We start from the raw sequence: 23,855 nt of genomic DNA, 5'->3' as shown, positions 1-23,855 counted from the left end.
AATTTTCCTGGAGTGCCTGTCTTTGTCCTGTGGCCTGAGCTCCTTAATCCTAGTCTCTCTGCATGCCATTTTTGGTATTCCAAAAGTCAGTTTTAACCAGCTCATATAAAATCTGCCTGTTAATGTAGCTTTGCAACTAATAATAGAAGGAGCAGCCAGTCTCCTATTATCTGATAAAGCCCCTCAGCTTCCCTCTGTAGTAATAGCAACACTTAGAAGGGAGCCAGACCAGAGAAAACTACATATACAATCTGCCATGGTCTGGTGCAGTATTATAGTTTCGTCACTAAAGGGCATTTGTTCATTGCAACCAGTGAGACAAGCAGCAAACTTTTAAAATCCTGGGATTTTGAAAAACGTATTTTTGATGAGGAGATGACATCCCGTGACGCGTGACACATTTTCTTCTATTAACCAACATTGTGTAAAATAAAAATTTTGAAACCTGAACTTTCCACCTAACACTAAATCATGGTTTGTGGATGACAAGACTAGGGAGTATGAACAGGAAATGGTTGCGAAAGCACTATGCAAATAGCAATGAACGAAACTTGTAACATGTAAAAAAAAGTTTCATGTAAAGATTGTCAGAAGGACCTTCAAAAGAGGACATTACCAGAACGGCTTTCACAAATACTTAGAAAGGAGTAGAATTTTTACTATTTCTAAGAGAAGGCAAATGTGCACATCAAACCCGCTCCTTAAATAGAGTTTTTGGAAAGTAACTAAACTCAGAATCTCCTTACCTTTTACCTTTACCTTAATGTCTTGGAACACCTTAAGAATGAAAACTGCCAATCTTATATGGTAATAACAACAACAACTGCTAAAGCAGACTGAACTAGATTCCATTCCTTTCTGTTATTGTCAGCAGAACTGTTTACCCGATCCAGGAGCTTAGTAATAGCACTGCACAGGTGTCTGCATTCATAACTGAAAGGCCACAAAATGCCACTGAAGGAATTAGTTTGCCTGCAGAACATTTATGGGGGGGAAATGAGAGAACAAGAGTTTAGTTTAGACTAGAAAGCTTGTGTGGCTTGCCTTTCCCTCCCCCCCCCTTTTAAAAAACGCACTTTAAACTTACCCTGCATGCCAGTTTGTGAATAAGCTGTCTTTAATTGTACAGGGGAAATGATCTTTTCCCATTCTTACTTTATACAGTATCTGGAAAAGGTTGCTTCACTGTGAATTGGAGACCTAGACTAGTTCATGATCAGTTATTGGAGTACCGTATTTTTCTCTCCATAGGGCGCACCGGACCATAGGGTGCACCTAGTTTTTTGGGGGGGGGAAATAAGGGGGGGGGAATTATTCCCCCCCCCCCGCCCCAAAGAGCAAAGAAGCCGAAGGCTTGCGGATAGCTGCCTGAAGCCCGGGGAGCGCAGTGGGAGTTGGCGCTGCGCTCCCTGGGCTGCAGGCTGCTATCCGCAAGCCTTCGGAGCCCGGTGGGAACTCCCGCCGCACTCCGAAGGCTTGCAGATAGCTGCCTGAGGCCTGGAGAGCGAGAGGGGTCGGTGCGCATCGACCCCTCTCGCTCTCCAGGCTTCAGCGAAAGCCTGCATTCGCTCCATAGGACGCACACACATTTCCCCTTCATTTTTGGAGGGGAAAAGGTGCGTCCTATAGAGCAAAAAATATGGTATGTCTTGTCCTTCTGGTTAAAGGGAAATACAGTGGTACCTCGGTTTTCAAACATAATCCATTCCGGAAGACCTTTCAACTTCTGAAACGTTCGAAAACCGAAGCATTTACTTCCGGAAAACTCAATACGGAAGCTGCGTGGCACGTTCAACTTCTGAAAAGCGTTCGAAAACCGAAGCAGTTACTTCCGAGTTTTTGGCATTCGAAAACGTTCGACTTGTGAGACATTCGAAAACCGACATACCACTGTAGTTAAAAGTTGATTTCAATGAAAAGGGGGTGAGGTGCAGAGAGAGAGAGAGAGAGATCATGGGCATGGCAAGATGGTTAGTATTTCATATTCAGTAAGCTTTTCATTAAAAAAAAAACACAGGCGGGAGTCAAATAAGGGAAGACAGGGATAATACATCTAGCAGAATTTTTCCCCTCTTGAAACATGATTTTTATAGACTTCAGGCTGCCATTTTCCTCTTCGGGTCCAGCAACTCTGCTAAGTCCCACTCAGAGTAGAGTCACTGAAATAAATGAACGTAAGTTAGTTGTGATTATTAACTTCAGTGGGTCTACTCTGAGTAGGTCTAACATCAAATACTGCCAGAATATCAGAGTTTGGTCCAGATAGCCTTTTGAAGCTCAGAGCTTCACTGGATATTGTTTCAAGAAATGTACAAATGCTTCAGAGATCTATGATAATGGATTGTGTAATGGATTCAGGGATCCATGGAATGGGAAGCTAAACTGTTATGGTGGCAGTTGCCCTTTGGGAACACAAATTAGTTTTGGGATTGTCTAGGACAAAATGGGCATGGGCACAATATTGGTATTCTTAATTGTAGGGTCCAGTTACATTTTAATTAGGCTTGAGCTCTGGTTAGTCATAGATCACGAGCTCAGTCTTCTATGAGCAATGAAGTATATAGTCCTTGCAAACAATAGACCGCAACTTTCTAAGGATAAACAAATTAGTCATTAGTAAGACTCTGTAGCTGGCAATTAAACATGGAGAATATACAGTAACTAGCATAATAAGCTTATTAGTGAAAGGTTTTGTTAAAGTAGAGCTATTAAGTTCTTTTTTAAATATTGTGTGTATCCTTGGGGTGCATGAATTTAGGTACAATAAGTGGATACGCAGATGGTTTGAAATGCCAGCATTTAGTTGAGAAAATAGCAAACAACTACTATTAGACAGTACGGTGACAGCCACTGTGTTAGTCACACTCAGAGGCCATTTAAATAAATGGACAAGTTTACTCTTCAGTATAACTCACATTGGCTGGTACCCTGTTCACTCTGTCTTTAATATACAAGAACTTTGTTTTTGAAAAATCATTTAGCATTATGAGAATATCGCTGAGCATTGTAACCTTATACTTAGGTGTATTCTTTATAAGTAGTTACCAGACTAGGATTTCACTATCAGTGGGAATATGTTGAATATCTTCTCCGGGTCCATTGTTTCTGTTGCACATTTGTTAGTTGTCTTTGGCATACTAAAGAAACAAAAAACAAACCCAATTCGCAGTTGTTGTCATCTTGAATTCAGTATGTATGTGACATACATAAATTAAACAGTTTTTCAACAATGCCACGCTTCCTCCACCCCAGTAGCCAAAGGTATTGGTGCCATGAGAGTGCTGGAACTTCTGTGCTTCAGGCCTCCAAGCCCCATAAAGAGCTACATTTCCTTGGGGCAAAGCTCTACACTAGTTCTCCTCAAAGGAGGGGATTTGGGTTTATGAGGAGAGATGGGAGTTTGATAGTCTGCCGAGGACTCCTTTTTGCCACACCTTGGTTTGGGGGAACTGTTGGTCTGAAAAGAAGGGTGCAGCCCACATCGGATGGGATTTGAAATGCCGGTTCACATGTCACAGTTGAGAGGTCTTCCACTTTTTACCACATCCACCTTTTTGTGACTTCTTATTGCTAGATTGGCAGTTTTAAATTTGTTTTCTTTAATGTAATTGCTTTTTATGATTTATTTTGTAAGCTGCTTTGAATTTTTTTCTTAGGAAAAGTGGGGTACACACTTCAAAAATAAATGGTTTGGCAGCTGGCCAATGAAGAACATCAGAACTGAGCCAATATATGTCTGGAATTTGATGTTAAAGTAGAAGAAGTTATATTTTAATCTACCAGTAAAGATAGTTAGCCATACTTTATGGTTTCCTTCAGTCCTCTGCATTCCACTCTCAGTGACAGCTGTTCAGTAGTCCAAATTCATTTGTAAAAGAATGTGAGCTGAGCCTGGCTATTGGGCTATTAACTTTTGCTCAAAGGTCGACTTGGAGCCAGGAAAGAGAAACTTGGAAGTAGTGCAGGGAGTATTAATGAAGCAGGAAAGGTTCACGGAAGTTTACAGCAAATGAATGCAGGCATTAAAGAAAGATATTCATAACCTCCAAAGGTTCTATTCAAACCTTTAATTGTTTCATAACAGAATGAATTTGGCCCTTTTATTGAATAATACTTAAAAGTGGAAGAGAGATTTTTGTTTGAAATTGAGAGGTAGCTTGCAGATTACAAGCCCTGTAAACAAGACGCATCTGCCAGTTTATAAGGGCTGCTTCACACTTCATGCAACAGTCATGACTTGTCGCAGCTACAATGGTGTTCTCTCAGTGTTTCCTCCAGTAAACACATGAAGGCTAGATGAACATCCCTAAAAGGTAAAGGATGCACACCAGGGAGCATCAGTTGACTATATCTCCGAGAAACATGGAATTTTGTTTGAGCCCTCACCCCCCCCCAAAAAAAAAGTGTTTGTTACATAAAGTGTTGAACAGCATTTAATTCTTCTGAATTCAGTGTAGCAAGTGTGGGTGTGTATACACACATGTAACATATGCACACAAGTACAGTCCTACCTTGGAAGCCGAACGCCTTGGCACTCGGAACGTTTTGGCTGCCGAATGCCGCAAACCCAGAAGTTAGTTCCAGTTTGCAAACGTTCTTTTGGAACCTGAACGTCCAGTGCAGCTTCCTGCAGCCAATCGGACGCCGCGCCTTGGTTTCTGAACGTTTTGGAAGTCAAACGGACTTCCGGAATGGATTCCATTCGGCTTCCAAGGTACAACTGTAATGTATCTCCTCACAATCTCCACTTAGGAGTCCTTCCTGTAGCTTTTTTGTTTTTGCGCATGTTCTTCAAAAAGGATCATTTCTTGTGATTCCAAATGACTGGACAACATTCACAAAGGGATTGTGAATCAGGTAGGGCTTACAGCTAGTTGCAGCCATTTTCCTGTTGAGATGACCAGAGAAGCACCTGCATGCTTTTAGTACAAGAGAATTTACTGCAGCCTCCAGAGAGGTGCCTACCACAAGGTTTGCAAGTGACACTGTGAGATTGGTTTCATTTGCTGCAGCCTGATGGCATAGACAAAGTGTTTTCATCTATGTGCCTAACCATGTGCTCCCTCAACCATTGCCCCTCTTGACTTAATGTGGTGGCCCCTGCCATCTTTTTACAGTCTTTTTGGCACCTACTGAAGACCTTTCAACATGCTTTTAAAATGGAGGTTGTCATCCCAGTTGTTACCTGCATTAGATTATATATGTAAACAATGTGTGTGTGTCATTCAGTCACTTTGTGATGCTTCATGGGAAGCAATTCATAAATAAACGTAGCTTTATGTGGAACAGTACTGCAGTTTTTTGTTTAACTGCACCTGCCAAGATTCCTCATCTGCATGAGTTCGGGAACCCTGTCTTCCTTTGCAGCTGGATACTCTCTTTTCTGAACTTCCCTTTCTTTAGGTGTTTCATTTAGTGCACAGATGGGGAGGAAGGATGGCTTGTGAATTATAAGACAGAAGGGGAAAGTGGGAGTTCATGGACTTATTCTTGACTTCAGAGGTTTCCTGTGGAATAAAATGAGTCACTAAATCTCTTCTTTAACTGGGTGGTTCCTGTCTGCTTGCCAGAAACTTGGTCAAGGGTTAATTCAGGGATACTCACTGGGCGCTGTGACATCTTTTGACTGGTGGGGCCACCTCCTTCCTGGCTGAGGGTTGTGTTAAGACCCCTGCTTTGAAAGAATCAGCACCAAGTTCATACAAGTCTGACACTGAATCCACAGATCGTTGGCTTCTTCTAAGCTTTTTGCTTTCAGACAGAATCAAGTGATCTTTAAATGAGTGAGAGCTTTAAGTTTTTACAGTGGTGGTGAGAGGAATAGACACTGAAAGATGGTGTTTAAATGCTGAACACTAAATTGCTTTGTTCTCTTCTTGCAGTCTGAAATATTGGTCTGTAAGAAGGAGGAGTAAGTATTAATAGCATGAACAGTAACATTTTGAAGAGTACATGATCCTATTTTTTGGAGAAAGAATCACTTCTGCTCTGTCAGTCTGTGGTTTCGTCACTTCAGTATTGCCTCAGTGAGTAAGCCTAGAATGACCAAATCATGCTGAGTAATGCAAGACCAGAAATGGAGCGTGTGAATTGCCTTATATGGAAAGGCTTATGCTGCAATCATAAAGCAATGTCATCCAGAGGTTTTGATTTTATTTATTTTTCGTTGGGGCTTGGCTGATAATCTTTCCATAAAGTTTAAACACAGGGGTCATAATCCAGCCAGAGTTAAGCACTTTCAGATCTGCTGAGTTCAACGAAGTTGGCATATACTGAACCTAAAAATATTCAACTCAGGCTAGATCAGGAATCTGGACCAAGGTTCACTCTGAGTGTGCAGAGAGCAGCTCACCTTTGAAAAAACCCAGAGAAGACAGATACGTTTTTGAACATAGTGTGCTGTTGGAGTTTTCTGTTTTTGTGAAATCTGCCACAGGATTGTTTCTCAGAGTTATAGAATATTGTTGCTATTCGCATTTTGAGACACTGTTAATTCTCAATGGAAAAGTTAGTGAGGATGCATTGGATAGTGAGCGTCACAGCTGATTTACCTTCCTGTAGCACCATCCTGCTCTCTGAAATAATTATGGCTGGGAAAGACAATCCAGCACCAAATCTGAACTGGTAGCAGAACCCCATTCTCATGCCTTGTGCCATTGAGCCACTTACAGCAGAGATACTGGATCTCGTTTTTCCATTGTTACCAAGTTATCACTGCAAGTTGGCTTCAAATCAGACCAGAGTGAAAGCTTGCAATTAAAGGTAACTAACTGTAGTCTTCTATATTTATCTTTTGTTAGAACCCAGTTTCTAGTTACTTGATTTTAGAAAAGTTGTATGAGCTAAACGTTTGTAATTGTAGTGAACAGCAAAGCTGCCCATAAAGCGACACAGGCACAATTCTCCTGCATGCTTTGTCATTGTGAGTTAATTGCATTTCACTCAGCAGGTAGCTTGTACATTCATGGTCTAAGAGAGTCAGTAAAATAAGCTAGGCTGACCTTTAATCACCTCATTTGGAGCTTACCTTTTAAATTTTGAAATTTATACCTACTGTGAGTGTTTTAAACATTTGCACTGTGGCTTTGGGCAAATTTCACATAGTTTGTAAACAAAAGCAGAACAGTATTCTAAAATTAGTGCTTATGATTCTTTTTAAGAGAAAAATACACCAAATACACATCCCTGCATATGTGTCTTGCTGAACACAGTGCAGTTTAGTATGTAATGTTTATTAACTGTTCTGACAGGTAAATAAAGAAAAATATGGAATGGAAACTTGAATTCTTCATGTATAGAAAACCTTTTTCTAAAGGTTTCTTAGCTGATAGAGTACAGTCATACCTCGAGTTGAATGCGCTTCGGGTTGAGCACGTTCAAGTTGTGCTCCGTGGCAACCCGGAAGTAACGGAGCGCGTTACTTCTGGGTTTCGCCGCTTGTGCATGCGCAGACGCTCAAAATGACCGCATGCGCGGAAGCAGCAACCCACAGACACACCTTCGCGTCTTACGTTCCGTTTGGGATGCAAATGGGGCTCCGGAACGGATCCCGTTCGCATCCCGAGGTACCACAGTGTATGAAAAGAAAAAGAAAAAGAAAAAGCTTTAATGTGTGAGTGAGTTTGAAATGATCTGGAATTGCTTTGAATTTCTGGGAAGAGCAAGTAATTTGGTGGTGTTTTAGTGTTTAGAATTTCACAATCCAGGCTTCCAGCTCTTGTTTTTTTGCTCTTTGATTATTATTTTTAAGAGAAGAGGAGGAACAGTTATAATGAGCAATAGTTTATGACTATGCATAGTTTAGTTTATGACTATGCATATGACTATTCAGCTTTTATGCTATAAAATCATAATATCAGCCTCTAGTTTGTCATTTCCACAAAGCTTGTCTGGTCAGTTTCCCTCCAGTTGGACTGTATAGTGAAATTAGCAAAACACTTCCAGTGGGCACAGTGAAGTTAACTAATGTTGGGTACAAAAACATATCATTAAACCAGTGCTTTTTTTCTGGGGGTATGCTGGGGTACGCATACCCCTAAACATTTTGTTAATCTCTGTACTTTTGTCCATCTACTGTATTTATTTTCCCCGATTTCAACTATAAAATAATGATTTTCTTGAGTCAAAATGAGAGTACCCCTAAACGTTGGGTTTTTTAGGGAGGAAAAGCACTGTGTTAAACTATAACTAAAATATCTGCTACTGGATGTTTAAAATACATTATTTGGCAGTTATAGCTTTCTGGGCAAGTTGACTGACTGGAATTTATTACTGTATTTCATAATTTCAATTGGTGGGTAGGTAGCAGATAGTATGGGTTGTTAGATTGAATTCCTGTTCTTGAGTTCTGACTAATGTAATTACATTGCAATTGGCTCAAAGCCAAATATTTATCTGAAAGTACACTTGCATTTCTTCCTGCCGAAAACTGATCTAATTTCCACAGTAATTGAGTCATATCTTTTGCTCTCATGCTTCTTTCCCCTTCCTTTGAAAGGTGAAGTCATATGTACTTTGAGTATCTATAAAATCTCCTAGGAAGTAAATAATTTATAAATAGTAGTAGAAGAAGGCTGTAGCTGAAGAGTTGGTTGGATTAATCCTCCACTTGCTCCTTTTGTTTTCTTGGGGTTCATGAGTCATACCTCTTGCAATGGCAATAGAAGCCACAGGTACAGAATTCTGTGATTAGAATATAAACTCTATACCTAGCAACTTGTGCCCTATGGCCCACATAGCCAAGCCTGCTTCCTTCCTTCCTGCCAGTAGGGTTACAGCTAGTCTTACTTTCTCCTTGACTCTTCTCCCGCCCCACCCTTCAGCTCCCATTTCCCACACCATAGAATTATACAGTTGGAAGAGACCCCAAGGATCATCTAATCCAGTCCCCTGCAATGCAGGAATACAGTGGTACCTTGGGTTACATACGCTTCAGGTTACATACGCTTCAGGTTACAGACTCCGTTAACCCAGAAATAGTACCCCGGGTTAAGAACTTTGCTTCAGGATGAGAACATAAATCGTGCTCCGGCGGCAGCAGGAGGTCCCATTAGCTAAAGTGGTGCTTCAGGTTAAGAACAGTTTCAGGTTAAGAACGGACCTCCAGAACGAATTAAGTTCTTAACCTGAGGTACCACTGTATTCAGGTTGCCTAGGTAGGGTAAAAAGGTAAAGGACCCCTGGACGGTTAAGTCCAGTCAAAGGCGACTCTGGGATTGTGGTACTCATCCCGCTTTCAGGCCGAAGGAACCGGCATTTGTCCGCAGACAGCTTTCTGGGGCATGTAGCCAGCATGACTAAACTGCTTCTGGCGTGACGGTGTAGCCTTTTTAGCCGAAACCAGAGCGCACCAAAACACAGTTTACCTTCCCAGCGCAGCAGTACCTATTTATCTACTTGCACTGGCGTGCTTTTGAACTGCTAAGGTGGCAGGATCTGGGACAGAGTAGCAGGAGCTCACCCCGTAATGGGGATTCAAACCGCTGACCTTCTGATCAGCAAGCCCAACAGGCTCAGTGGTTTAGACCACAGCGCCACCCGTGTCCCCACCCGTGGCCTATATGGGGATGAACCCACGACCTTGGCGTTAGCAGCACCAAGCTCTAACCACAAAGCTAACTGGTGTCATTATTCTTCATATTTCTGCTTTTCAAGCTGCCACCTGCTTCTTAGCTTCTCTTCCCACCCCCAGTGGATCGTTCCAGGTGAGAAGTGTTGAAAGATTTCTTATTAGCCACCTTTTGCCTCCTGTTTCCTCAGCTGTTTATATTAAACCTCATTCTATACCTAGCGGTTCAAGTTCCCCCTCTTGGCCAGTCACTTGCCTACAGTGTACCAAACTTCCTTCAACTTCCTTGGCTTCTCTGTCTTTTAGCTTCCCTGCATTCTGGAACTTCTTTCCTGTCCTCAGCCTGTTTGTGTTAAAGCAAGATTCCAACTTAAAAGACAACTGTCCGTTGCACAGAAGTGGATTTTAAACTTACTTAGTTTTCTAAGCAATTTGTGCCACCCCACCTCCTCAGCCAATCAGTGTCAAGAGTCTTCACCAGCCGTGTAGATTTTATTGAAGCAGCGACAGAACAAATGGGGGTGCGTTGTTAAGGATATTTTTGTGCACATAAAAATAAAATGACTTAACGGAAAATAAAATGGCTTCAGAAACTGAATTGGATCTTCAAAAACTGGCTTGAAAAAATATTCACAAATAAGTCAGAACTGTTTTGTTTTGTTTAGGTTGTGGACCAGATTGTTGGCAGCTAGTGTTTAAAAATTCTTAGGAGATATATTTTGTAATAGTGATAATCCCGTAAAGTGTTTGTTACAAAAAACTATAATTAAACTATAATGGAAGTATCTGGCTTTGGATGTTTATAATGTTTAGTTTGGTGTGCTTTTTAACATTCTGGCCACATTGACTAGAGTTTAATATTTCGTAAATTGAAGAGGTGTAAAGAGGTAGGGGTTTGTATGGGTGTTAGACTATTCTATCTTAAATTGTTTAATATGTACGTATTTGAAAAGCTAGATACAATACAGTGAAGCAGTGCCCTTTTAAGCCTTACTAGCTTTACAGTGCAATCCTATATAGATTCTTATTCATCCTGTTTAAGTCCAGTGGAACTTGTTCCTACATGAATGTGCCCGGGATTGCACTCTTAAATTTTGTAAAATTCCTTAGAAGCAGGGCATTGGAGACATCTGTTTAATTAAGATTCCAACTAAAGAGTATAGCATGCATTTCAGTTTCTTCCACTGAATTCGTTGGAATGTTAAAGTGATGAGCTTGGGCTGCTTTATGCCCTGTGGTTTTAGAGTACTGGAGAAGTCGTGAATGGGCACACAGCCAGATTTTCTGCCCTGTGAAAGCAATGTCTCCTTCTAAGTTGTTGTTGTTGTTGTTTTTAATAGTGACAGGTCACTGTCTGGTAATGTTCATCCCCCTGACTCAACTGGCCGGAGAGTAGTATAGTTATACTGACTGTGTTACTGGTAGAATTATAAACTTACTGGTTCAGGTGCTGCCCTTGGGACAGTGGCAAGAGAACTTTGGCAGTGGGCAGTCGAAATTCTGGTAAGGAGTCTTTTGAAGACTGTCCTAATTACGCACACTGGGGCAGCCGGCATTCAGACTTTTATTTACTTAGTTTCACAACAGGAAATGTGATCTTGTTACAGGGGTTGGTTTTTTTGTCTGTGAACTGCATGCACTCCTGATTCGGTGGTACTCAAGCGTTTTACATGCATAGCTAGCAGAACCTCTAAAGCGAGTCAGTAAGATTTTAACGTTTTATCCTTTCCACACACACAAAATGTACATGGTACTATGCATTCTTCAGTGACTAAAGTTTTTGTTTTTGGAAAAACAAAACAAAACGGTTGCTCTGAGCAGCATTATCATCCATATATCTGGAAATGAGCAATTTCTGATTAATTGTCCAAATTCCAGTGGTAAAAGCAGTTCATTAGGTCAAATGGTAGAGCTGCAGTACTTGGCATAGTTTGACACCACCCCTTCCTCCACTCCATCACTCGCACCACTGCAATAGCATTAGCTCTGTATGGGATCCCAATCAGCTCTGGGTCTTCTCTGCGGAACAGGACTACACTTTTGCAATAAATGTATTGTATAGCCATTTTCTATGCCTCCAGTTTTATAGTAAGTTTCAGCGGCAAGAGTACCCCTTAGATCCCAAATCTAACAATGATCTCATTCTCCAAATGCTGAGCTTTATGTAGCCAAAATGGCAGCAGCATATATTGGTAAATTTGAGAGAACTCCATGTTTTGTGGAATTACAAGCAAATACTTTTTTAAAAAAAATCCAACCCCCATCCCAAGCCAAATGAGGAATAGCTTGAAATGGTGAAAGTCTGTTTGGAGAGAGGCAAACTGGGCAGAAAGAAAAAATGGATTGGAATGCTCTGGAAGACTCCCCACAGAATCTTGGGAAGTGTAGTTTGCTAAGAGTGCTGGGAACCATAGCTATTTGAGAGGTAAACTACAGTTCCCAGGGGAGAGGGGCTTTAAATATCTGGTATGCATACAGTCCTGGTTCCATGTTTCGAGAGGGGTAGTCATGTTAGGCTGCTCTAGCAAAAAGAACGAATGAGTCTTCTGGCACCATAAAAAAACTAATCATAGAAAGCAAACAAAATAAATGTGATAGGCTTTATGGTGCCACAAGGCTTTTTGTTCTAGTTCCTCACATTTTTTATGAAATGAGTTTTTATCAGAAGACCTTTAACCTAACATGCCTATCCTTTGCTGTTCAGGATTATGGAGGCAGCCAGTGACTCAGTCGGAGCTGGAACTTCGGGTGTGGCAAGCTGCCATCACAACTTGTGGCATTGGTCTGGCATGCAAGCTACGCAAAAGCTATTGCACTGCACAATTAGTGACCCTCGTGCATGTCACCATTAAGGTTGGGGTGTTTGTTTGTAGTAGTGAGCTCTCTTCTCTGGCTTTCTAAAGTGAACCAAGTTCATCAGATGAGATTTCCTAACAAAAAAAAAAAACAAAAAAAAAATTGAAAGTGGCCCTCCTTTCCCTTATAAATAACAGCATGTCCTATGCTGCATTCCCTCTCACCTCCAACCCACAGAGAGATTACTTTGCTAGGAAGGGGTAGGAACTGAATTTGCTGCCAGGAAGCTTGGACGATGACACATTCGTGCAGTCTGGCACAAGCCGTTGCTGAGATCTGATACTCTAATAGCCACCTACACTGCAGCTGATCCCGTTAATACATGTTCTTACTGCAGGACTTTGGATTACAGTCCTCCCTCCCTTCTGGACACTATTTCTCATGGATTATACTGGCTGTGTACTTGTGTACATGTTTTGTTATGGAGCCCCTGCTCTTTTTCTATAGGTGTCACATGCACAGAATTGGCATGTTTTCAGAAGAAAAACTAGCTGTGCCAGTGTAGGTGGCTGTTAGAGTGCCAGTGTCTCATAATGATCAAAAGGGGTAAATGCATCTAATAAGTAACAAAACAACAACTAAAAACAAGCAAGACATAAAAAGGGGCTGGGTGATAGTAAAGGTAATGGGACCCCTGACCGTTAGGTCTAGTCGCGGACGACTCTGGGGTTGCGGCACTCATCTCGCTTTATTGGCCGAGGGAGCCGGCGTACAGCTTCCGGGTCATGTGGCCAGCATGACTAAGCCGCTTCTGGCGAACCAGAGCAGCACACAGAAACGCCGTTACCTTCCCGCCAGAGCGGTACCTATTTATCTACTTGCACTTTGGGGTGCTTTTGAACTGCTAGGTTGGCAGGAGCAGGGGCCGAGCAACGGGAGCTCACCGCATCACGGGGATTCAAACTGCCGACCTTCTGATCGGCAAGCCCTAGGCTCTGTGGTTTAGACCACAACGCCACCCGTTTACTGTCTAATTAAAAGTCAACATGGTTTTCAGAGGACCAAAACCTTATTGCTGGATTAGCTGATCTTCTGCCGCTTGGACAAAACTTCAGTTTGTTAGCCCACATCCAATCCGTTACTAATCTTGGATGCCCATTAAGAATCTCCCCCTTGTCTGAGTTGGACATCTCAATAAGGCTATGGCTTTTGAAGGCAGCTCTGTAATTCAGTAGGTTTACAACATACAAAGTGTTAGTATTACTGGGGGAGGGGGAGCTGTAACAGAATGCACTATTGTGAATATAGTGATGGAAAAATATTTTCAAAGCTTTAAGTGATTTACACCTTACTGTAAACTGCAAAAGGGTGAAAGTACCAGCCTAATCTCAGACTGATAATGTCTTTGTGCTGCAGTTTGGTTTTAGGAGTTGGGATTTTTTGTCTTTTCTAGTCAGAGCCAGACTTGGTATTGTTATTGTTTTTCTGTGTTTTTTTCTGTTTGCTTACACAAGATGCAAGACTCTTGTTTTATTACTTCATAGAGTTTGGCTGTAACAGAGCATCTACGCACGTAACTATCAGTAAACATTTTAGTATTTGGCACCATTTCAGATATAACCTTGAAATCTGTTCAGAAATTGCATTGTAGCCACTCATATGCCATTGCAGAGGCTGTCATGTGCTACTGTGGTCAGGCTTTGGCTAAACACGATGATCAAAGTCTTGACGATTCATTGGAAGGCAGCCAGTCGTAGGATTGTTAAAACCCTGTGACTCAGTTGCTTCTTTGAACTCTTGTTCTCGGCTATGCAGTCAAGTCCAAAAGTGAGGAACAATACTGTTTGGATTGGCTAAAGAAAAGGGATTTGATTTAAAAAAAAACCACACCATAGTATCTTTCTTCTGCTTTTGAATCACTTATATTCTCACATCACTGCAGATTTCCAACACAGACACCTTCTGTAGATGTATTTAGAGCTTAGAATTTAGAAGAAATTACATGGTATTTTGAAAAATGCCTTTGAAATATTTGAGTTCTGAAAAGGTCCTTTGCAGCATGGGACCAGAAAATAACCTAGGGATAGTAATTAGTGGTGGAACCTCCAGGTGATGTTGGAAATACAACTCCCATGACCATTGGCCACCCTATCAGGGGTTGACAAAAATTAAGAGTCCAACATCTAGAGGGCCACACAGCTTTTCCATCCCCAGAATAAACACTGATGAGCATTACTTTGAATCAGTTTTAGCACCGTCATTTTCTGAATGAACACGGATTTAAATGGGGGGAAATGGGTCTATTAGAACTTGAATATTGACAAGATAAGTAGAAACAAACTTGTGCATTGGAGCAAATGATAAGATAATAAAGAGCTCTTAGCGTGATTTGCCACATTCACCCCAAACCTTAAAAAGGAAAGGAAGTAGTATTTCTGCTTTGGATTGTGAAGGGGAGGAAAAGGGGAGGAATTCACTGTATATAGAAATGTACCTGGGACTTTAATGCTACCATTTGTTTGGAGAGCTTGATTAATTGTGGTCCCTGGATTGTGCCCGTGAGCAAGCAGAGATGCAGGAACTCACTCCACATAGCACATCCCCTGCTCCCTGATGAGAAGTGGGGAGGGGAGTGCTGGACTACAGCTTTGGAGACCTGGGTTCAAATCTCCACTCAGCCTTAACGTTCACTGGGTGACCTTGGGCCAGTCACAGTCTCTCAGCTTAACCTACTTCACAGTGTTGTTGTGAGAGAGAAAATGGAGAAGGGGAGAAGTGTGTATGCCACTTGGAGCTCCTTGGAGGAAAGGTCGTACCTTGGAAGTTGAACAGAATCCGTTCCAGAAGTCCTTTCGACTTCCAAAACCAAAGTGTGGCTTCTAATTGGCTGCAGGAAGTTCCTGCAGCCAATCAGAAGCCGCAGAAGCCACGCTGGACCTTAGGCTTCCAAAAATCGTTCAAAAACTGGAACATTCACTTCTGGTTTACGATCATTCAGGAGCCAAAACGTATGAGTTCCAAGGCGTTCGGCAACCAAGGTACGACTGTAAACTATTTTTTTAAAGATGACATTGTTCCATTCCTCTTAATTGATACTGGCACAAGCAGATGTGGGCAGATGAGATCATGGGGATCACAACCCTAATTTCACAGGGGAGCAACTGAAGAATAAAAATACTTTGTACATGTTGTAGAACTATTGCTATTGATGATAATGATGACATGTTGTCTCTTCTTATTTTTTAAGTTAGTGAAACAGGTAGATCTTAAACAGAAGTCAAATTCCCTTGGTAGTTTCCCTTTGTAACACATTTGAAAATGAAAATGTCTGTGTTTATGAACTGGAATAGCTATTAAACCGAAAATTTATGTTTATAAACCCAACATTCCCAATAGTTTTTGCTGCTTTATTACTGTACTGTGAAATCATTTTTTCTTTCCAGCTTAGTAGCAACCACAGATCAAAGACCATTTGAACAGATGGATTTTCTGAACAACCATCGCCAGTGTTAATCAGAAACCATTGTTGATTTGTAGAAAAATAACCAGTTGGCTTTTCTTTACAGTGCTTGAAAGAGCTCAGTGAAAATGTCTAGCAAAACATCCGGCACAACAAACAACATAGCTCAGGCCAGAAGAACTGTTCAGCAGTTGAGAATAGAAGCTTCTATAGAAAGAATAAAGGTAAGAAGAACGTGTTCATACGCAGTGACCATTGTTTAAAGCAATACCTTTTAGTTTATTTAAATCTGCTTTATAAAGCAAACGATCCTCCTTTCCCCCGCTTTTCCAGAGCACATTATTATTATTATTATTATTATTATTATTATTATTAACAACAATAATTGAATTTATATACTGCCCTACACCCGGGGGTCTCAGGGCGGTTCACAGAATAAAATCAAGATATAAAACCACAAAAACCTAATAAAAATCAAAACAACAACCCAATGGCCCCACCTCACCCACAAAAAACACATTTCTAAAAGGGTGTTGGATGTCAATAAGATCAAAGAAAGGCCAAGTTAAAAAGGAACGTTTTTGCCTGGCACCTAAAGGTGTATAATGAAGGTACTAGGTGAACTTCCCTGGGGAGAGCATTTCACAGATGGGGAGCCACTGCAGAGAAGGCCCGTTCTCGTCTTGCCACCCTCTGAACCTCTTGAGGAGGGGGCACACAAAAGAGGGCCTCAGAAGATGATCTCAGGGTCCAGGTAGGTTCATATGGAAAGAGGCGATCCTTGAGGTATTGCAGTCCTGAGCCATTTAAGGCTTTACAAGTCAAAACCAGCACTTTGAAGTGGGCCCGGAAACTTAATTAGTAGCCAGTGCAGTCGGACCAGGATCATCGCATCACCATCTACTGTTAAGAACACGTTCCTTTAGTCTAGGCAGTCCCAGAGAGAAGCGATATCTTTCTCTTCATATATATTGGGATTGTGTTCACATATGTACAGTATGTGTGTCATCAGTGTGAATTTAGTGGAGAATTGTACTTAAAAAAGAATGTCACTGTGTGAAAATTGATGTACATATTGAGAAGAAATGTACACCAATTAAGAACACGAGGAAGAGATTTTGCTTACCGCCCAGTCAGTGCACATAATTTCCAGCAATACAGTGGGGAATATGCAATTTATTCTTTCACATCTTGTTTTATTTGCTGGTTTCTGCTGCTTTTAATTATTTTACAAAGGCATGCAGTATTATTCTAAATCCATGTAAGGCTCAATCAACATGAACTTTTTTCTGCCTCGGGAATTTTTTCCCACACAAAACGTAAAAATATCACTTCGAAATCTCGTTTGCTCGTTGGCTGTTGTTGGCAACCTGCTCCATATTTACTGTGTCCCTTCTCACACATTCCTCAGGTGTCGAAGGCATCGGCAGATCTAATGTGCTACTGTGAGGAGCATGCCAGGAAGGATCCTTTACTAATGGGAATACCTGCTTCGGAAAACCCCTTCAAGGATAAAAAGACCTGCACTATCCTATAGGCTAAGCAGCAAAATGCCTTCAAGACCCTCCCCTGCAACCAAGCAGATCCTTAGAGAAGTAACCCGAAGGTTACCTGGTATCAACCGCATAAAACAGCAACTCATTTACATTTTGTGTTAAAATGAACTTTTAAGTTTTCTAAAAAGGTCTCTTTCTTTATCGCATTCTAAATGGGGATGCAAGGTTTATAAAGTTACTTCTTGTCAATGGAATGGTTCTAAGAGCATAGTTGGGAATTGGATTATGTTGGCTTTGGGGGTTATAAACAGAGGGTTGGGTTGGGTTGGGTTTTACTTAAAAGTGCAATGAGTGTTCACAGTTCCAGGTGTGAGGTTGAACAATCAAGACCAAAGTTGCCTGAACTTCATTTTCCGACTAGTGAGGCAGACCAGCGTAGAGTCCTAATCAAGCTTACTTTTAACATTTTGATTTTATACCAGCGTATAGCCTTGTATATGTAATTGGTGTCTGTATCTATGGTCCGTGCGTATGTTTGTTTAGGTATATACACGCATTACCAAGTGCATTCTTTAAGTACGCCCTTCAAAGTTTATTGCTGCATTTATCAATAACTCCTGCAGTTCATGCCTTTTAACATCAAGTATGTCTTAATCTTTTTCACAATGTCTTAAGGACTTGTAGACTTGTACTTAGTATAAATTCTTGTTCTCAAAATGATTTTGAAAGGTGACATTTATAGCCTTTGGTTCTTCTGCCTTCTCGCATTTCCTCTGAAATTTAGACTGTCACACATGGATTCTGAAAATGGAGTCTAGATAAGTTTCTCCTTTTTCGCTGTGCTTTAAGGGGGAATCTGCTGCCTAACTTTCCTACGCACTTCCCTGTTGTGTTAATTTTTCGGTAAGCATCCAGGCTATTTTCTCTCTCTCATTGCTAAATCCACGTCTATCAAATGCCAAATAATATCTACAGAGGAGTGGGAGACTCTGGGTGCAATCCGTGGTGCTATTGCTTCTGCACAAGGCCTATGGAAAACACTGGTGGTTGTGCTGAGGAAATGCTTGAAGGGTTGCAGCAATTCACAGTACTAAATCTCTGATGAATGTAAATGGTATTAAAATGTTTGTGTAGCCTTTGTGTGTTGATGGAATACTGAGTGGAATGAATCAATATCGACTTCTAAGCCCAGGTATGTATCAGTATTCTGTGCGCTGCCAGTCCTTTCATGTTTTTAACTTTGTGGCCTGCCATAGCTGTATATTTGCAGAATGTGTTAAACATTTGGGGTTCAGGGTTGTTCCATGTGCAAGGAGACTTGAGATGCATGGCTAGATACAACCTTAGCAGTGCTCAAGTAGCACAGAAAGCAAAGCCACTCAGCGTTGTTTTTACAGCAAGGCCCAAAGGTTTCCATCTTTAGCCAAACTAAAGAAAAACCTCCCTAGTTGCAAAGAACTAGAATTCTCGCTTTAAACTAACAGGAGTAATAGCTGGTTCGCGGCAGATGGGGGGAAGGACCCCAAAAGACCTGACTTCACTGTGACTGAATCCTGAGAAGCTGGCTGCAGAGCCAGCAAAGCAAGGTGCCTATTCCACTCCATAATGCTCTGCAATATATTAACTTGAAATTGCAGGAGCAAGGTCCTGCAGATTTCTGTCTAAAGGCAGATATGACCTTCGTTTCTTTTAGTACTTCTCTATAAACTTTCACACTGATTTTGCTTGCCATATACTTCAGTCTGCCCTCTCAAAAGGAAGGTATGTTTGTTGATAATATTAATTAATTTGACTGCAAATAATCTGTATTTGTGCTACCCATTGCGGCCATTTCACTTGCTACCCGAAACGTAGCTAATGGCTACTTCATCAAGAACCAGGATAACAGGTCCTACGAAACAAATACTCCCGATTACACATTTTGAAATAGCGACATTCCTTTCTCTGATGGTTTATTTCAAAATATAGGGCAGCTTTTGATTTGTGAGATACCCAGATCTGTCTTTCTAAAGGCTGATTCACACATCCATATTATTACATGGGCAGTCTCGCATTTTCTGTAGGCTTGTTCACATTGAATCAGTCACGCCAGTACAAGCATGGGTCTGGGTCATGACTTTACTACATACGAAGATCTTTAAAAAGTGTGTCAAATGAGGATGCGGTGTCTTGCCATCTTAATACCCATTCATAGAACTAGTTCACTACCTACAAATCAGTGGGGGAAGCCATAAGTTGTGGTTTTTACCAATTTTTAAAACATACTGATTTGTATGGCTGTGCTGAGATGTGACAGGCACTGAAGCTGTGTCTCCACTACCATGTAATGTGAGTATTGTGTCTGTCTGGCACTTATTCCAAGTAAGCCTCTAGCAGCAACTCCATGTCTATTCAGACATAGCTTCTGTGGACCTTGCTACAGATAAGTGCATATAGGGTTGCAGTCTAAATGTGGAGAAGTGCATGGGCACAATTGTTATGTAACTGTTCCCTAAGAGTGTTTGTGTCTTATACTGGACCAAAAGCTGAAAAAAAAATCCTGTCTCAGTGTCTTAAAATGATGCTAGCTCCCTAAAAAATGGAATTAATCCTAGGAATGTTATTCTCCTTACTCCAGAAGCCAAGCTGTTGCAGTTTTTAACTCATTAAATTAATGGAGGATTGTTGTTGTTGTTAAAATAGAAAAAACAAAAATATAGTTTTCGATGCATTAATCAATTTGGTACTTTCATATTAAAATGAAGATGCTATGTCATCATTTGCAATCATTTTTAATTGCTTGCATATTAAGTTTAGGTGTTTTAATTCCACAAACTGTTTTTCCCCCCAGTACTGCATACACTACTACACTGTCACCAGCAACTGCTGCTGTGTATGCTTTACTGGACAATAAATTTGGACACATTCCATTGTTGCAGGCGAGAAATTTATGTTCCGTGCACTGCCTTCCATTTACACTCCATTTTGCTTGAGATAAGCCATGTCCTTAAACCTTAAAATCAAAGAATCAAACGTGACACAGTGCCGATAGAACCCATTTAAAATATCTTCAAATTATTCAGTTCCCAAATATGTAAAGCTTAAATGCTGCATAAGTATTGCATGCCTGTTGTCAAAGCCAGTGCCGGCACTTGCTGACCTAGGCAACTGGCATGGTTCCAGCTGGACAACCATTCTCTCTGTCAGAAAATTATCAAGCTGGTTAGAGTAAGATTTGCAGGAAAGATGGAAAAGAAGTCTACGGAGGCTGCATTGCCACTGTCCAATGCCTTTCCTATTTTCTAATCTCTCATCTCCACTCCCACCCCCTAGTTTTCCTTATGTATGCCTAGAGGTGTGTATCCCTAGATGCCAGACCCATTTTCTGGGTTTATTGTTTTATCCTTGATATCAATGCTATTATAATCTAAGAGTTTTTTAAAACCCTTTTCACGTATTTGGCATGCTCATGTGTTGCAGCACCAGGACAAAATAGCTTGGATCCAAAGGTGCTCTTTCGCACATGGCAGAAGGTGTTTTGTGCTCCTAGGTGGGCACTATTTTATACCTCATGCTAAAGAGTTGAGCAAGAAAAGTGAAATTATGGCTGCAATCCTGTACCTGCTTACCTGAGAATAAGCCCCACTGAACTCAATGGGACTTTCTTCTGAGTAGACAGGTATAGGATTGTGCAGTGAGGCTGCAATCCTAGACACACTTACTGTGGAGTAAGCACCACTTACCGTATTTTTCGCTCTATAGGACGCACTTTTTCCCCTCCAAAAATTAATGTGTGTTTGTCCTATAGAGCGAATTCAGGCTGCGCAGCTAAGCCCAAAGCCAGAATAGAGAGACGGAGTGCTGCGCAGCGCTCCGTCTCGCTGTTCGAGCTTGGGGATGCTGCACAAATCTCCGCAGGGCAGCAGGGTGCCTTCACCCCGCTGCTCTGCGGAGGCTTCAAAGGCAGCGCTCCGGGGGCTTCAGGCAGGAGTTCCCACTGCGCTCCAAAGGCTCACGGATAGCCGCCTGAAGCCTGGAGAGCTCTCCAGGCTTTGCTTTGCTGGAGAGGTGCTGCACAGTTTTCCCTCTCTGTGCAGCGCCCCTTCAGCGAAGCGGGAGGAGAAATGGAAGGGGCTCGGTTTCTCCTGCTGCTTCGCTGAAGGGGCGCTGAGCAGAGAGGGGGAGAATTATTTTTTTCCTGTTCTCCCCCTCCTATGGTCCGGTGCGTCCTATAGAGTGAAAAATACGGTAATCATAATAGGACTTACTTCTGAGTAAGTACATAGGATTGCAGGGCATGCCTAAAGCTGATGGTTCTGTTTGGACTAGTGATTGCATGAGAACTGTTCTAGAACTTATCTGTTGGAACACTCTGTGACCTGCCAGCTCTTACAGCACAGAGCTAGTAGCTATTTTACTTCTGCTCACGGTGCTTTGGATCCAAACCAATATTTTCACCAGCAGTGCTTTAGAACTGTATTAAACATAATGTATTTTACTAACTGAAGGAGAGTATTAAAAATGTCGTGTTAAAAAGGTGCGGGAACACAATTTTAATTAAGCAAAAGGTGCGGGAACACAATTTTAATTAAGCAAAAATTGTGCCAACTTTGCATTCAGAAATGCCTTTTGACTTTCTCTTTAAAACGCATGGTTTGAAAACTTTCACCCCAGTATTGGTTTCTTTTTAAGTTTTGGACCATTCATAGTTTTTAGTCACAGAACAGCTGTAAACACAACACCAAAATACAGCTAGCTGCTTCGGGACACTTCTGTCAGATTTTAGATAACTGCTAAATGCATTGTCACATTTTTCCAGCCTTCCAATAATGGCATATTGAAGAGTCAAAACATGCATACATTGCTTTTTGTGTGTGTAAAGCAAACTTTGCGGTGATGGTTATAATCATAATGCAAAGCGTAGAAAATACTGCCGTCATATGCAGTCCCTCTTCTCATTTCCCATTTATTTCTGTGGGGCTTGTATGAGGCTTCTATAGACCACAATGGTGCTTAGATAATTGCACCTACTAGAATTCAACAGGGAAAACTGAACCAACCAAAATAATTACTACTAGACCACTGTGAGGTTTTGAAATTAAAGACTATGATACTTAAACAAGAGTTTTCAACAACTGTACCACTACACTGCGTCTTCATGCTTTGATTAGAAATGCCTCAGAAGTAAAATATTACTCCAGTAAACGCTTTGTTTTCTTTTTTGTTGTAATCTGCTTACTTCTTACAGGCACACTTCTTCTCTGGTTTATCTTTGAATTGCTTTCACAAAATATTGCTTGTATTATCTTTGTAATCTTAGATTGACAAGAATAATACTATGATTTGCCTTTGGGGCGGGGGGCGGAAAAGGATTTGTGAAATTATTTTACTAGAGCTAATTTGTTTTGGTTTTTTGCCTTTCACAAGCAGTCGTTCTCTAATAAGATTGCATACTTTGTGCATCTGCATACAACCTGATCTTTTCTTAAAAGATGGTTTCCAGTTGCCATTATTAGAGGGGTTAAAAAAAAACAACAACCCTGTAATTAAGATACTTGTTCACAATTAATATAGTACCATGGATATGAAACACTTTAATTAAACATCACTTCTTTTCATACGGTTCTCTGTTTTTCATTGTAGTTCAGTTGATTTCAGTTATGCTGGTTGTGACCTGCATGTGAAGGTAGCGTCGTATTCTAAGACTGCTGATGTAACACTGTGTTGTGGCATTGTGCTGCAGCTTATCAGTTGGGAGGGCTGGGGAGTGTGGCTTTCTGTGTTGTGCATGAAGGCCAAATAAGGCCAGTGGAGTTGTGAGTTCAGAATCCCGTGTTCCACTGGACTTCTACAAATTTGACCTGTCGTTTGCTTTGAATCCATGAGATTCAAATCTCAAAAGAGTCCTTCTGGCTAAAAGGGAAGCTGGTTTCTGTTCCTCAGAGCACATCCTTCCAAGTTCAGCCCCTTTATGAAGACTCCCGGAAGAAAGAGCCACGTTTGCAATCTGTGTTCCTGAAAGTGCAGTGAACAGGAGGGAAAAATGGCTGAGTGACATAAAAAGGCCTAGAGCAAAATGAGTGTCATACACAGGAAGGAGCAGTTGCCTCTATGAGGTTATTGTGTCCTCACTCAGGTAACTGACCTATTCTTCAAGGTGGCTCATTTTGCTCCGGCCATCTCCATCCCATCAACTTAACTCACTCTCTCGTGTTAATAGATTTTGTGATTATGTCCCATGCATTCATCACTTCCGTGTTTTGCAGCAGGACTGCTTGATTCAGGGAGACTTTGAGTTGCTTGGGCCTCCACATAGTCATTCTTTATGAATGTTCCAGATTTACACCTGGTGGCAGTAAACTCAGTGCGCCTCCTTCAATTCTGTGTGCTCAGCATGAAGACATGGTGACTAACAAGTGGAAGGAGAGGGGGGATGCTCACCATCCCAAAAACAGAAGTGCAACTGACACAGACAGTTTTTATTGAACAGCATCAGTGATGGAGTGAGTGCTGACAGCACCACATGGGGAATGGGATTGTCACCTTGCTGTTTCTG

General features: G+C 41.4%; 1 protein-coding gene and 1 long non-coding RNA gene across 3 annotated transcripts in view; one reads left to right on the top strand and one right to left on the bottom strand.

Annotated features, from left to right (window-relative positions):
- The window catches only part of GNG12 (G protein subunit gamma 12), a 36,707-nt gene extending 19,138 nt beyond the window's left edge, over positions 1-17,569 (top strand). For both annotated transcript variants that reach the window (XM_079982052.1, XM_079982053.1), the window contains 2 exons: positions 15,931-16,048; positions 17,236-17,569. In XM_079982052.1, coding sequence (XP_079838178.1) covers positions 15,953-16,048; positions 17,236-17,361 — 222 coding nt within the window. In that variant the 5' untranslated portion in view covers positions 15,931-15,952 and the 3' untranslated portion in view covers positions 17,362-17,569. The remainder of the gene's footprint in view (positions 1-15,930; positions 16,049-17,235) is intronic.
- Positions 17,570-20,026: 2,457 nt separating this feature from the next.
- LOC307219110 lies at positions 20,027-23,025 on the bottom strand. The gene is made up of 2 exons (XR_013840295.1): positions 21,547-23,025; positions 20,027-21,037 (listed from the first exon to the last, which is right to left on the bottom strand). It is a non-coding gene; the product is annotated as an uncharacterized lncRNA (long non-coding RNA).
- Positions 23,026-23,855: the final 830 nt, after the last annotated feature.

This window comes from Podarcis cretensis (genome assembly GCF_951804945.1).
Source record: "Podarcis cretensis genome assembly, chromosome: 6".
Lineage (NCBI taxonomy): Eukaryota > Metazoa > Chordata > Lepidosauria > Squamata > Lacertidae > Podarcis > Podarcis cretensis.
This window is presented reverse-complemented; position numbering and strand designations above follow the sequence as displayed.